General features: G+C 30.7%; 1 protein-coding gene across 3 annotated transcripts in view; it reads left to right on the top strand.

Moving 5' to 3' along the window:
- The window catches only part of LOC118192654 (uncharacterized), a 74,073-nt gene extending 62,587 nt beyond the window's left edge, over positions 1-11,486 (top strand). For all 3 annotated transcript variants that reach the window (XM_035363654.2, XM_035363655.2, XM_035363656.2), the window contains one exon: positions 11,306-11,486. In XM_035363654.2, coding sequence (XP_035219545.1) covers positions 11,306-11,312 — 7 coding nt within the window. In that variant the 3' untranslated portion in view covers positions 11,313-11,486. The remainder of the gene's footprint in view (positions 1-11,305) is intronic.
- The last annotated feature ends 2,834 nt before the right edge of the window (positions 11,487-14,320 follow it).

Raw genomic sequence — 14,320 nt, 5'->3', positions numbered from 1 at the left:
CTTTTTTTTTTTTTTTTTTCTGTATATGAGAGATCATAGAGCATAAGTAGAAAGTGATGAGAAAGCGGTTTATCGGAAGATATGATATTGTTCGGGTAAGAAGACACTTTTCTAAAACATTAGGTAACTGTTTATGTGGTTATTTTCTTTTATCTTTTTTTTTGTCTCTTTAGTGCCACTTGACTCAAGACTTACAGGGCCTCCATTTCGCTCAAAATTTGTCCAGTATGGTTTTTTGTTAAATATTTCTAACATGTTCCTAAAATGAGACTAGTCACTGTCACCGAAAAAACTTGTGCTGTAGCTTGCTACTGCTTTATTAGTGTGTTATTGTTATATGAAAACTTTGCATTATGCCTCATTTTGCACTAATTTTGCAGATCAAAAAAATAGTTTTTTTTAGTTATTTATTTTTATTTTTTTGTGCTTCCTCTTCCTCGGAAGACACCTTTGTTACAGTGTCTGAAGTTGTTACATTTTTTTCTTTTTGAACCTGTTCTTATGATCCTCTAGTAACTCTTCCGTATCTTTAGTGTCTTTAGTTAACTCTTGCTTGCAGACGCATATCAATAACAAAAAAACATCCTAAATGTCAAAGCCCTGAAGGTTTTAGTCTGTAGCACAATCTGGCTATAGTTCAAGGCCAAATTCATGGTCCTGTGAGACATTTCCTGCCAGGCTTTATGAATGAGAGTTCAGCAACAGAAAATATTAAAATCAGATTTCTAGAAGTACCTGAGTCTTAATCCTACAAACACCTTAAGAAAATTTATAGGTAGGGCACTTGAGTGCTCATAATTTGAGACACTGTTCATCATCTGAGGTATTGTTCGTGATGGAGGAGTATTTGCAATCCAAGATTCCATTGTATGTTTTTCTTGCAGAATATATGTTACCTATTTTATATCAAGTACAGTTTTAAGTTCACCTCTCCCAACTGTAAGTAAATTCTTATTCACCTTTTTCTTTACAAATGTTGTTGTTTTATTAATCTTCTCTTTTAGTAAGCAAGTGTTCTGTTTCATTGTCTTTCAAAAATAAGTAATGTGTTTAAAAACCACTATTTAACGTTATATATTCTAAAGATAACTATATGAATTAAATATTTTCTTCCATCCAGCATAGCTTTTTAATCTTAATTTCAAACAGTTAGGAGTGATATATTTTATGAATGATGTACAGTTATGAATTTCTGTTCTAGAATAAATTGCTATTTTCATGATCTTTCGCTTCTTAAAAATGTAAGTTTGGGGAAACATTATTTTTTTTTAAAGTATAGGTGCTTTTTTTTTGTATTTCTCTTTTATATGTTTATGATAGTGAGTAAGATAAATTAGGCTTTTATAGTATCTGACATTTGATTGCGTAATTAAAGATGATACAAATAAAGTTTTAGCGAAATTAAGTACAATATCAGTAACCAAATAAGACTGTTTCGTTACTTATGCTTAATTTGATAAGTATTTCATCATATTTTGGTCTGGGAAGCTGTTCAGTTTGATTATGGGAAAAATTGAAATTGCGAAAACAGTTTAAGAATGAATGATATTAAGGAAAAACTGATCATTGCAAAATGTAAATATTGTAAAAGTTTTAGTGAAAAGGAGTTTTTTTAAAATAAAAACTGGAACAATTTTCTTTGATTCTGATTTTGAAAGTAAGTTAAAATGTCCGTATTAAAAAATGTGAATGGGATGAAATGTAATGTTTCACTCATTAACTGATTATACTGCTGCGAAAGAAAAATAGAGATTAGTGGACAGTTTTATTGAATTACCGCTTTTAAGAACTTGATTCCATTGAATTATGTTGTAAAGAATGCTTTAAGGTTGCTGTAAAACAACTAAAATTCTTACAGGTATTTCTGTTGCTTTTGCATATAATATGATTTGATTATTTTACCGATTTCTTTCTTTCTTTCTTTCTTTCTTTTTTTCTTTTTTTTCATTATGTGTTAACTAATAATGTAATATAATGAATTTATAAGTGCATATTAGTTTCCGTTTTGTATTAATAGTTTTTATTTCTGCATCTTTCTGTGGGGAAGATGATTTTTAGTATTTTGGCATAACTGAACCTGTTGTTATTTAGTTACTAATGATCTCGTATTTTTAATCGATGGTAAGCAGCGTAGATAAAAACTAAAATCAGTTTATATGCTATTCATAATATATGCTTGTTGTAAGGTTGTCCTTATGATACTCTGCATTTAACATTCACAAAACTTAAAACGAGAAGTTCTTTGTTTTAATCAAAACAAGCAGATTTTCAGTTGGCCTTCAGTGTCTGAATCTTTTCCTACCGCATATCATCGTTCTTATCATCCCATTTTCGATTTATACTTGCCCATAACATCATTTTAAATTGTGCGTGTCACGTAGTATGTAAAACTCAAATTGAAAATATTTTATTTTAAGACACCATGGAACTGTATATAAATGTAACTACCGTTTTTCCATCATTTAGAAATGTATAATATGATTAAAAATTCATAGAATTAAATATTCAGTAAATTAAATTTCAGTAGAAATATATGCAGCTCATTTGGAGAACTCAATCTGTTTAACAAGAATCTCCTAGAGTGAAAATCTAACGAATTCTCCAGCGCTGTTTTTCGTATTTGTCTATAGATGGCAGCACTATTTAACCGATTGGGAAAACTTCGAGTCTTTAAACTGCCTAGTTACATTTTTTTTAATGGATTGAATTAGTTAAGGCAAAACGCGTTACTCTTATAAATAATTCATACTGGAATTACCTTATTAACATATAAAGCATGCTTATTTCGTAATGATGAACTACTGTAATAGCAGTTTAAATAGTAATTTCAAATACGGAAATAAATTAGGAATTGTTATTTTAAGTGTTTTATTGACTTTTTGTGTATGTTGGTTTTTAATTGTCATAACTATATTTGCTCTATCTAAGGCGTATTTATCATTTACATTTGAGCATGGATGTTCACAAAATACTCAGTCTTCGCCGTGATGTTAATAAAAAATGATCATTTAGAGTTGAGAATATATTAACGGGTAATAAAAATTCATTTACGTTAATGTAAAGTAACTGTGATCAAAGAGAAAAATAGTTTAAATACATTGATTTTATTATTATTTTATTTTGTCGAAATGTGAAGTTATAAAATTCAATGGACTATTTCTGTCAGTCCATACTAATTTTGGCTTCGTTTTCTGTACGATAGTAAATTAAGTTTATTTCTTGGTTTTGTATCTAGTTAAAAATAGATCTAAAATGTTTGATTTCTCTGCTTGTTTGTGGCTAAAATTTCATCCGCACTAATTATTAGCATCATTTTAACACGTTAACCGCGGCACCGAATTTGTAGTCCTTTCCGTTCAGCCGGCAGCGAGCTAAGCCGTATTTTTGTTTAGAATGTTTCAATACATTTCATTAAAACTAAATTTAATCACATTTCATTGAGACTATATTTATTTTTTAACTTTAATACTGTCTGTCCCGAGGATCGACGCCAGCCAAACGAAAATTCCAGTGCCGGTCCCCAGGGACCGACGCCGGCCACACGGAAAGTTCACTGCCGGTCGCCAGGGGCCGGCGCCGCGATCAACGTGTTAAGAACAAAAATTCTTGTGTAAAGTTTAACTCTTTAAAAATCATTGAATAATAAAGCTTAACTTCCTCTGATTACTGCACTAGTGGAGATATTTGGCTGGTGCTTTATCCAAGAGATTAGCAAGAATACGGCCCCCTTTTTTTGTAAAAAAAAAAAAAAAAAAAAAAAAAAAAAAAAAAAGTATTGGATTTGACAAGCTACTACTAAACAAAAGTTTCGAATGAAAGGAAAGAAAGTCGCTTTCCTAAACCTTGTTTTTAATCTGTTCTAAATATATCAGGAAAATTTCATAAAACGTGTAATTGAAAATCGTAAGAGAAGAATCGAATGAGGCGTGTCTTGTATGTTTAGAATTAAAAGTTTAAAACGATACCACTTTAAAAGCTACATATTCTAGATATGTGAAGTGCTTAAAATAGTGATATGTTGAATTTGAGTATCTTTTACTTTCCATACTGTAGAAGTGGTGGTCCTTTCAACTCATTCACGGAATTACATTTTTTATTTTAACGGACTTTTATAAAATACAATACAGGGAGAGTGCTAGCAATTAGGAATTAGTTAATTCAGTGATTTAAAATTAATTTATATTTCTAAAGTTAATAAAACTACATTTACCGTACTTGTGACTTACGCAGGAAAAAAAGTCAATACGGATGGACATGCACATAAGGCTTGCGGAACTGTGTTGCGTGGAAAGTCTGGAAACAAAATAATTTTAACAACTTTAATTATTTTGATATCTTTCGCCATAGCATCTCTTACTTTTATTGCTAATAAGAAATAATTTAGTATTTTCTAATTGTTATCATTTATTTATTTTTAGACATTATAATCAATTAAAAGAAGAGTTAAATGTTGATTATAATTTTTTATGCTAAGTCGTATTTTATTAATTGGATATTTTGGCAAAGAATGTTGTTGCTGACTAATTTAAATCAATCTTTAGTGTTTAAAAGGAAATTCAACTGTAGTTTTTTCTAAAACTATTTATTAAAAATTGTTAATTTGTTCATTATATTTTAACTTAAATTTTCATGGAAAAATAAATCAAAAACAGCACTTTTCTCAATGCGAAAAACTAAAAGAAATTTCAGTTTTCAACGACGTAAGAAACATCTATTTTCAAAGTATCATTGTTTTATCTGCCTTTTATATAGTTGTGTTCGTACCATTTTAACAGTAGTGCAGTATGCGAACGACATAGAGTAGCAGTGTAAAATTTTGATTGAATTTGCCGAAATAATATTAAAATGATGTCGTAAAATTACTGCTGAGATCGTTGTTTTTGTTTTGGAATTTTATTTATTTAGTTACGAATCTTAGTGTTGAATGATCGTCCTCCCCTGTTGTGCCTATCTCCTGTTTTATCAATTTATCTAAGTTGATCAGATTCTCACGAAATAAAACATATTTCATTTTGGGTGAAGTCGAAGTAGGGTAATAAACGAAGATCTTGCTTTCTTAGTGTCATAATTGCTACTCATGTTAATTTGTGATACATTTAATTAATTAATTTATTCATTATTTTGACGCATGTTTATAAATTATTTTAATTAATTTTTTCTTTCTTCAGATATGTAAAAAATCTGAAAATGTCTTTTACATATATAACAATTACATATATAACATATGTAACATATATAACATATGTAAAAGAAATGGTCATGTCTTGCACATAATTTTCGCATCTGATAGTATAAAAAAATTCATTCCTATTTATAAATATTAATAGAAGGTATAATAAAATTTTATTCATGCCCCCCAATATTAGATTAATTTGGGATGTGTGTTGTATCAAACATGTTAAAAGTTAGTTGTAGCAAATTGTTAAAACTAGTATGTTATCAAAACAAATTGTTAAAAAAAAAACTTTGTTTGGAAGAATTCCAGAGTTAAATAGCCTGAAATCATTTCATCTAAACTAAATATGAAACATACTACAATATTATTTTAAACAGCGGGGAAAAAAATTGTAAAAATGAATACCATTTTCATTATTTGGCCGTCGTACTTGTATCTTTCCTTTTGTATCATAGATGGCGCTGATTAGGAAGTGCTGTAACATCTTTCACGCTATGACATGTAAAATTCGCTTTGAAGTTTGCATTGAGGAATGTACATGTTCCATATGGATATAATTTTTCGTGTTAGTTAGAAAAATATAGTGCTCGATCGTCAAGTTCGTTTATTTAACTGAGGATATGCTTATGACTCCATACTATTTATTTGTAAAATATTGTTAAGCTTCCATGTGGTTCAGCTGTCAAAATTTATTAGGTAAATCGAATTTTTGCATGCTTAGCCTCTGTTAATTCATTAAGTTTTTAATGATGTGCTCTAAGAGAAGTGTTGTATGCTAACTGTGAATGTTTATTTGTTAATTTTTATTGCTGTTAGCAATACAGGAAAGTGTAAAAAATGAAAACGGAGGAGGGAAATCAAACAGCAATTTGAAATTTTTTTAAACGGCTAATAAATTCTGGTGTTTATAAGCTGCCCATGCCTTATGTAGAAGTTTTTTCTCCCTTATCTTTTTAACTGTACATCTTCCTTGTGATAGAAGTCCTCTTGTGCGTTGCCATGTTCAAATAACTTACCCGAAAATAATAATAATAATAAAAAAAAATGTTCTAGCTTTTAGTTTTATATAAACAGCAGAATAGGAATGGCACGCCAACTAAATTCTGAACCTTTTAAGCTTCATTGCCGTCTTTTAAAAAGGTTTTCTACATCAATTTACGCGTTTTTCTTATGCGTAGTCAGGGGCCTTTTAAACAAAATTGTAGGCACTTACTTACATTCCGAGACACTTACACCAACTTGTTTCAAGTATAAGAATGAATGAAAAGTCTCATAGCTTCTTTTACCTTGAGGTACGTTGAGTTAGCGCTCTAAGCAGCATAGACATGCGCGTTTATCCATTTGAAAATTCTTCATGAAAGCTTTTCTTCTTGTAGGCAGATAGAGATTATGTTTTTGCTATGTAATTAAACAATTCGGTATTTAATTTTTTTATTGTTTTCTTCATGAAGACATTTTTCTCCTTTAGGCAGATAGCAATTGTGTGTTTACTATGTAATTAAACAATTTAGTCTTTAATTTTACATTATTCTGTGAACTTAATATTTGCTGTAATGTTGAACTTATAAGCTGTAATATTTCTTCTCTGCCTGTTAAAAAGTTTAATTTTTTTTTGCTTAGAAATGTTTAACTGTCAGAATACATTTTTAAAATTATTTTTTTAATTCCCACCTGTCGACACATCTTCAGTGCTTACATTTTAAAGACTGGAGTGTCGATGCATTGTTAAAAGAAGATCATTATGATTTTCGGTGTTATGGCAAATATGTTACTGTTCCTAAATGTTTGCTCTGATATTTAAAGCCCCTGATAGATGGTAACCAGTAATTACAGTAATAAATAATTTAAAACTATATCGCATAATGGTGATAACCTGTAATATTTCAGAATTTACTCTGCTGTAATATCCAGGTGTTTAATAATACCGCTTAGACTGTTTTGATGTAAAATTGTGTCAGAAATTATAGATTTTTACTAACCGAATAATTAAAAATTCTCAGTTCTGCTGGATAATACTTCACAGAAACTTACCTGTTTCATCAATTTAAAAAAATTATTACTAACAAGAAAGGATTAACTTCAAGTAAACGAAGTTTAATTGCTTGCGTCTCATAAAAAAAAGTCAGAAATCCGAAAATCGAAATTTTGTTTTAAGTGGAGTAATGTCTGCTGAACGTTTTTAATACTTCATTAACATTGCATATCAAATTGTGACAAAACTTTGAACTTACTTGGATGCAATAAAAAATACGGGAAATCCTAAAAAGTGAAAGGAATGTTCTGTGCCTGCTTTTTTTTTATTTCCTATGAGAATTAATATCCTTGGAGCGAGGAAGAACTGTGCAGGTGACGTAGTCTAGTAAATTGGTCAAGTTAAGCAGCTAAAATATTCTTTGTTTAAACATGCATTTGAAGTTTAATGAATTGTTTTACCGAACGATAAATTTTTATCTTGTTAATTTTAGATAGGATTCCATGCAATTTAAATTATTTTCCTGCCTCCCCATAGAGGATGTTGTATGTGCCCCAATACTGTGTTCTTGGTTTCGGATTTTATTATTATAATTTAATACTGCAATAAAAATATTTTTTAATACCTTTATGTGCTGGCTTAGATATAATGTATGGAATAGAATCTCCTAGTGTCTCATTTGCAAAATTCGATCTTCAGTTCTGATGTTGATTAATTCGAAAACTTCATGCACTTCTTGTAAAACGAATCGTCCGTTTTCTTCAAGGAACTAAAATATTCTTCATAGAAATTTTGAATAAACCACTGTCAGTTGCTTAATTTTGCTTGTACATAGTATTTTATGAAATGCAGATATATACTAGTTAGTTATACTTAAATGTATGTTCCTTATATAAAAGAAAAAAGGATTTGGAAAAAAAATAAAGTAAATTGCCTGATGTAAAAATGAAGTCTATTTTTGTTTTTATTATGGGAAAAAAAAAAGAGGGAGGATTTCTAAATTATAGATAGTCCCACCTGCGGCCGAGCGGTATAGTTGCTGAATGCTGGTAGTTAGACAGGGGTTCGAATCCCGGCGAAAAGGCTGGCTGCGTAGTTGGGTTTCGTGGTTTGTCCCATATGTAACCTGGATACAAACCAGGTTCCATTAATAAATCCTCCACGAATGCATCGCGAAGGCAGATAACCTTAACCTAAATTTTATACAAAAACTAAGCTTCAAATTCTTGTAAGTTGCAATCAAGTCTAACATAAGATTTTGTTAGTAGATAAATGTATGCAATTCTGAACTATTCTTCACCCCCATTCTTCCACTTATCTATTCAGCCCGTGATTAAAGCAAACTGAAAATCTTGCGAAATCCATATATTGTTTTTCGGTATGCTTGGATGATTAAATGGCAAAGGCGCTTCGAGACGAAAGATACTGTAATGAGTATGCGCAGGAATTTCTGCGTATAGTAAATCTCTTGTTTTGGGTAAAATGGTTGAATATGAACATACGATAGTTTGGCGATCTATATAAACTAATATTCCACGCATGATTTTAGTTGGCTTTATCATTTTCGTTTTAGATCTTGTGTTTGGATTATATTTCACAGGTAGGAGAGAAGTTGTTACAGAAACGATGAAATGGATTTAATGGATATTTTAGTGCAGAATTTCTGATTTTGAGGCTTCATGATTTCTTTCATGTGGTATAAATAATTAAATGAGAAACATAATCTTTGTAAGTCCAGAAATGCTGGTGTCAGCAGTTATAAAGAATTCAAGATCTTCACGGGCATGCTCTTCTGAATTATGATTTGTTAGCTATCTATGGCATTCGTGTTCAGAAAAAATGTTTAAATGCTGTTTGCTTTTGGAAACTGAAATGCTGATATTATAAAAGTGTTAGAAATAAGTATAAAAGTATTGGGTCGTTGCTAAATGATTATAATGCAATGTTCCGTTTTAATTGCGGTATTTTTTGATCCAGTTGTGCATCAAACGCGTAAAAAATTTCCTAAGATGTGAGGAAACCGGCTTATTTTCCTGGAATGCAGTAAATATTGCGGGAATATAAGGTTGGTTTGGTTTATTTAATTATGGCAAAGCACGCGAGGGCTATCTCCCTAAGTGAGGGATGTCTTCGTGGATGACTTTCAAAGGGAAACTGGCTCCTATACACTTGGGCAAAACTACGAAAACGCCCATGCAGCCAGCCCGTTCGTCTGGAATCGAAACCATATCGGAACTACCAGTGTTCAGCGACTTTAACCACTCTGCTGCTGGTGGGTACGCGAGAAAATACGAAGAGAAAACGCAATTTTAAAAATGGAAGAAATGAATTACAATTTCATCTATCTAGAATCTTTCCAACTAATTAATACTGATTTGTAAAATTGCTTTTATACAGGTATTTTATGAGAAAGAGATTTTATTATAATTTTTAAAAATGTATTTGTAGTTAATTTTAATATATAAATTTATTTTTAGATTTGATGCATTGTATTTATAGTATGCTTCTAACTTGATTTTCAATTCCATTGCATTTTTATAAAATTTATTTGCTAATTAGTAATCATGATAATATTTTTTATCATGCATATCGGATTTTTTTTCCCTCAATCATTTCTGTAGTTGTGTTTGTTCGAGACTAACAACATCTAATTAATTTTCTCACATCATCAGATGTTTGTTGCTCTGTCTTTGAAAGTATAATTGTAAAGATGAAAAAAATATGTGTAAAAAATGACACTTTTCATTGTGCTTTTATGTAATTTTGCATTAACGTTGTTACTTCTGTGTTCTGTGTATTTATTGTGTTCTTATGGTTATTGCATCTTTTATTTTTATTTTGTGTCTGTATAACCTGTAACTGATGCACTGTAATTCATTTTAAGTAATGTTATCAGGAAATGGTTATTTATCTTACTCAGAATTATATTTAGTCTTCTGCTGATATTTGTTTGTTTTAAAATGTGAATTATGTTAACTCATAATGTGAAAATTTGATTTTTGTATCAAGTTTATTCCGAGTGAATTAGCTCTTTCCCAGTTTTTTGTTCATTAATTACATTAAATTAGTACTGCTTATGGTGTTGAAATGTTTTATGTAACAAATAGGTGCTGATTTTTACAGTATGTGCATTTAGGAGAAAATAGAATCAAGAAATGGTGCTTTTTAGCTAATGAAATGTTAAATTCTAAAAATTAAGCAGTGATTCTGAAAATTACAATCAACACACTTGCCAACTCTACCGGCTTTTTATGGCATCTTCTGTTCTCCCAATACATGATAGAATCTTCTGGTTTTTAATTTTTTTAGATTTTTGCTAAGGAAAAAGGTTTCCTTGCGCAAAATTCATTCCCCCATCCTAGTGATTTTCAGTATTCCCCACTTATTAAATTTTATCTGGCCTATATTGCCTTGATGTACTGTAGACGTACTGTAGATGTAGAGCTTTTTATAGAGATTTAAGCAATATTAAATGAGTTAATATTTATATTTTATTTTGTTTTACATCGAAATATATGTTGCATTACCAAGTTTATCCGCATAATAGTATATATAAATATTATTAAATTTGTTTTTATCATATTTTAAAGTACTTTGATTAATTAAAAACTTTTCTTCCGTACTCTGAACTTCCTCATTATAAAATTGCAAGAAAATAACTAAACGAAATTAGTCAAAGAATCTAAAATTTAGAATTTCCAATTAAATATTAATATCAGAATTATATTATAAGCAGTTTAATAACCTAAATCATGTATTATAAAGTAAATTTAAGTAACTTTGTACTTAATTTGTGGTTTGTTAAAATGGCGTCACTTCGTAGCTCGTAAGTCTTCTAGATTTTTATATTTCAAGACTGACAGCTGCAGTATTAATGATTTCGGCTAATTTTCCATCAGCGTAACATTTAATGCAGTGAAGATATTTCTTATTCAAATTAATGTTTTTATTGTGATTATACATAATCTTTCTTAGTATTTCATTTTGTTCAAAAAAAAAAAAAAAAAAAAAAAAAAAAAAAAAAAAAAATGGTTGAGTGCTGAAGATTATCAAATGTTCTGTAATTGAGTATCAAGCTATATGTAGCAGTGTCTATACTTAACTTATTTTGAATGAAAAACTATTATTTTATTTACGTATCTATTTATTTTTTCTAGCCATTGAAGTTTCATTGAGCATTTTCATCTGTCATCTTACCTTCATCTCATTCGGATCACTTCATCTGTGCCAGGGAAGTCACTTCTGTCCTCAGGATTCATCTCCAGACAAAATTGTGTATTTAGTCCGCGAATGCATTCTGTATGATTTAATTGAATAAATTTGTTATTTTATAAATGATTTCCGTTTACTTAACATTAGTGCAAAATTATCAAGATGTTTATCAATGGAAATAAAATACGAATCACCTATTCACTAAAGGTAAAAACATCGATAAACTGCAATACTAATGAGATGCATTCCACTGACCTCATAGATCACCTGACTTATGTGGACCTTTTGTAAACAAACAGTGCAGATGACCACAGAGGTCACGTGACTTATGTACAGCTAATGCAAACAAGCAAAGTCATTTTTCCTCTTCTTCTCTTGCGGAATGTGTCTCATTAGCAAAGCAAAATTTTGAGGAAAGTTTTCTTAAAATTCTAAACTGCCCTCAAAATATGCTGATGAGAGTTGTAATTGTAATGCAGGGAAAATTGTGTTATTTTTCTCAATAAAATCCGTAAAATGTTATTATTTAAAGTAGCAGTAGAAATTTTTTTTAGCTCAAAGGGGTGTTAGTTCAGAAGGGCTGCTAGTCTGAAAACGGCATTTCACTATAAACGGCGAATCTTTTTTAATATTTTTTATTTATTATTATTTTTTTATTGTTGCAACCAAATATTATCGCCCTGTATTATAGTTACAGAAATAAACGTTAGGAAGATCACGAACAGTTTTTAGGTATCCGTTTAGACTCTTCTTTCCATGTATAAGTAATGGTTGACGGTTTTTCCGATCAATAACGTTGCTTATTTTGCACTTAAAAATTTTAATACCATTCAGTTCGAAAGGTTTTTAATTATAGAATAAGTATATTTCTAGAATAGGCCATCTTCTTTCTTCACTTGGGAAAGTACATCTAGAGTTAAGAATTGCAGTTGCTGTGGTGATTTTTTCCGTTATATATAAAAAAAATCTGAATATTTTCACGTTTACCAAGAGGGTAATCTATTGAGTGAGATACAGATTTCGTTGGGGACCAAAACTGTGTTCACAACATCCAATCCATCATTGCGCTAACCATTCTCTGCTTACTGAAGAGGGAATATTTCTATATATTTCTGCAGAATTGCTCCAAAATGCCCTGAAACGTCTTTTTAAAGAACGAGAAACGAACAGCTTATTTGAGAAAATAAAAAGCTATAGTATATGCGAAGCACCCTCATGCTAATTTAGACAGTTTGTGCTTCTAATGAATAATGCATTAATTAAATGTATTATTTAGCAGTCAGTTATATTTTAACGATGCGTACAAGAGCTAATTACCTACTGTTTAGTTCATTAATTCTTAATCTAAATAAATATTTTGATTTTTAATTAAGCATCTTTGCTTTATTAACTGTAGTATATCTAGTAGACAAATTATCTTGACCTCCTCCCTAACTTTTTCCCCCCATGAACTAAATTTTCCATTCGAAAGGGTGCCAGAATGAATGATGATGGCCCAAGAATTTTGTGGGGGAAGAGTATCCCGGATTTTTTTCGAGGAAAGTAAAGACTGTCTCTTTGTAAATCTCAAACAATTTATTATTTCTTCTTCACTTACATCTTAATTTTTGTCACCTAAAAGTCATATTTCTCCGTACAAAAGTCTTTTGACCAGAAAAGTATCAAATAATTAATCTCGCGCTTGAAATTCTTCTAGCTTTAGCGTACGTTATATTTTTCGCAGTTTTCCCAGCCTTTACTCTTTTTGGTTTTCCGTTTGGGACAAGAAGAGAAAACTGTGTTCCCTTTTGCACAGTGATGCAGCTTTCCCACACAGCGGCGCAGCATTGCAAGAATCATTGTCATGAACCAAGACGGAACAGGACGAATATGTAAATCTTTGAGTGGCAAAAACGCTGTCACAGGAAACAGTGCATGGGGTGTGGAATGTAAGGTCTTGCAAGGCAATGGAGATATCCAGCTTTGACACATTTGGGCAGATCAGGTGAACTGAAGGTCAAAATTATGGATTTTATGTCAATCAGTTGACCTCCTTTATGCATCTTGAACCGCTTAGCAGCAGAGACATTTTGATTGCCAAGCTCTGATTCTGATTGCAGATTTCAAACCGATTCTGATTGCAGATTGCCAGAGCACAGCCGTTTCATGAGCTTTGGTTCTCCAGAGTACAGTTCTTTGAATGAATCCTGTAATACAACATACATTGCTCAATTTTGCATGCCTTCCACTGTTTTTTATACACTAAATTACACTATTCATTCCGTACTTTAATGTTAGCAAATTATTCCAATTACATTATTTACATATTAACATGCTTCATACTTTTCTTTGTGTTTTTGCTTAGCAATTTAAACATGAGACCTATACTTAACGCATATACATAGATTGCACTTTGTACTTTTATCAACACGTACACTTGTTGTCTTGTCCATATTACATGGAATAATGGTTGCCAAAGCCTACTCCGAAGGAAGTTGGACTTCTATTTTCCACCCCCAATTTTGAGAGAGAACACTCACCAATCCACACGAGAGAATTTCGGCTGGCCGCATATTTAAGAGTGCCGACATGCCGCACCGACACAATGCATTTAAAAACATCCGTGTCTTAACCGACCGGCCCCGAACCCGGGCCCTTCGGTACCGTAGTAGGCTCCTCTAACGATTATACCGTCTGGGTGACACAAGTACTCTTGTTAATATGAATAGCACGCATCAACATTACATAACATTGAGCATTACTGAATACTGTATGTACAAGATACGAAATAAAAGTGCGTTAAAACTTACTTGCAATATGTTACATCATGAAAGGCTATCAGTTAACAAGAAGATATTGGATGTTGGGAAAAGGGAATCAAAGAAATTAGTTATTGGTATACATATTATTAAGACTAATTTGTATATACTAAAAGATATAAATTATTAAGAATAATTTGTATCTTTATTTTTTAGTAATTA

Source organism: Stegodyphus dumicola, chromosome 9 (genome assembly GCF_044657685.1).
Source record: "Stegodyphus dumicola isolate Sdum_Otavi_A_Nest chromosome 9, ASM4465768v1".
NCBI classification, from domain to species: domain Eukaryota; kingdom Metazoa; phylum Arthropoda; class Arachnida; order Araneae; family Eresidae; genus Stegodyphus; species Stegodyphus dumicola.
The sequence above is the reverse complement of the archived record's forward strand: the minus strand, read 5'-3'. Positions and strand labels throughout refer to the sequence as shown.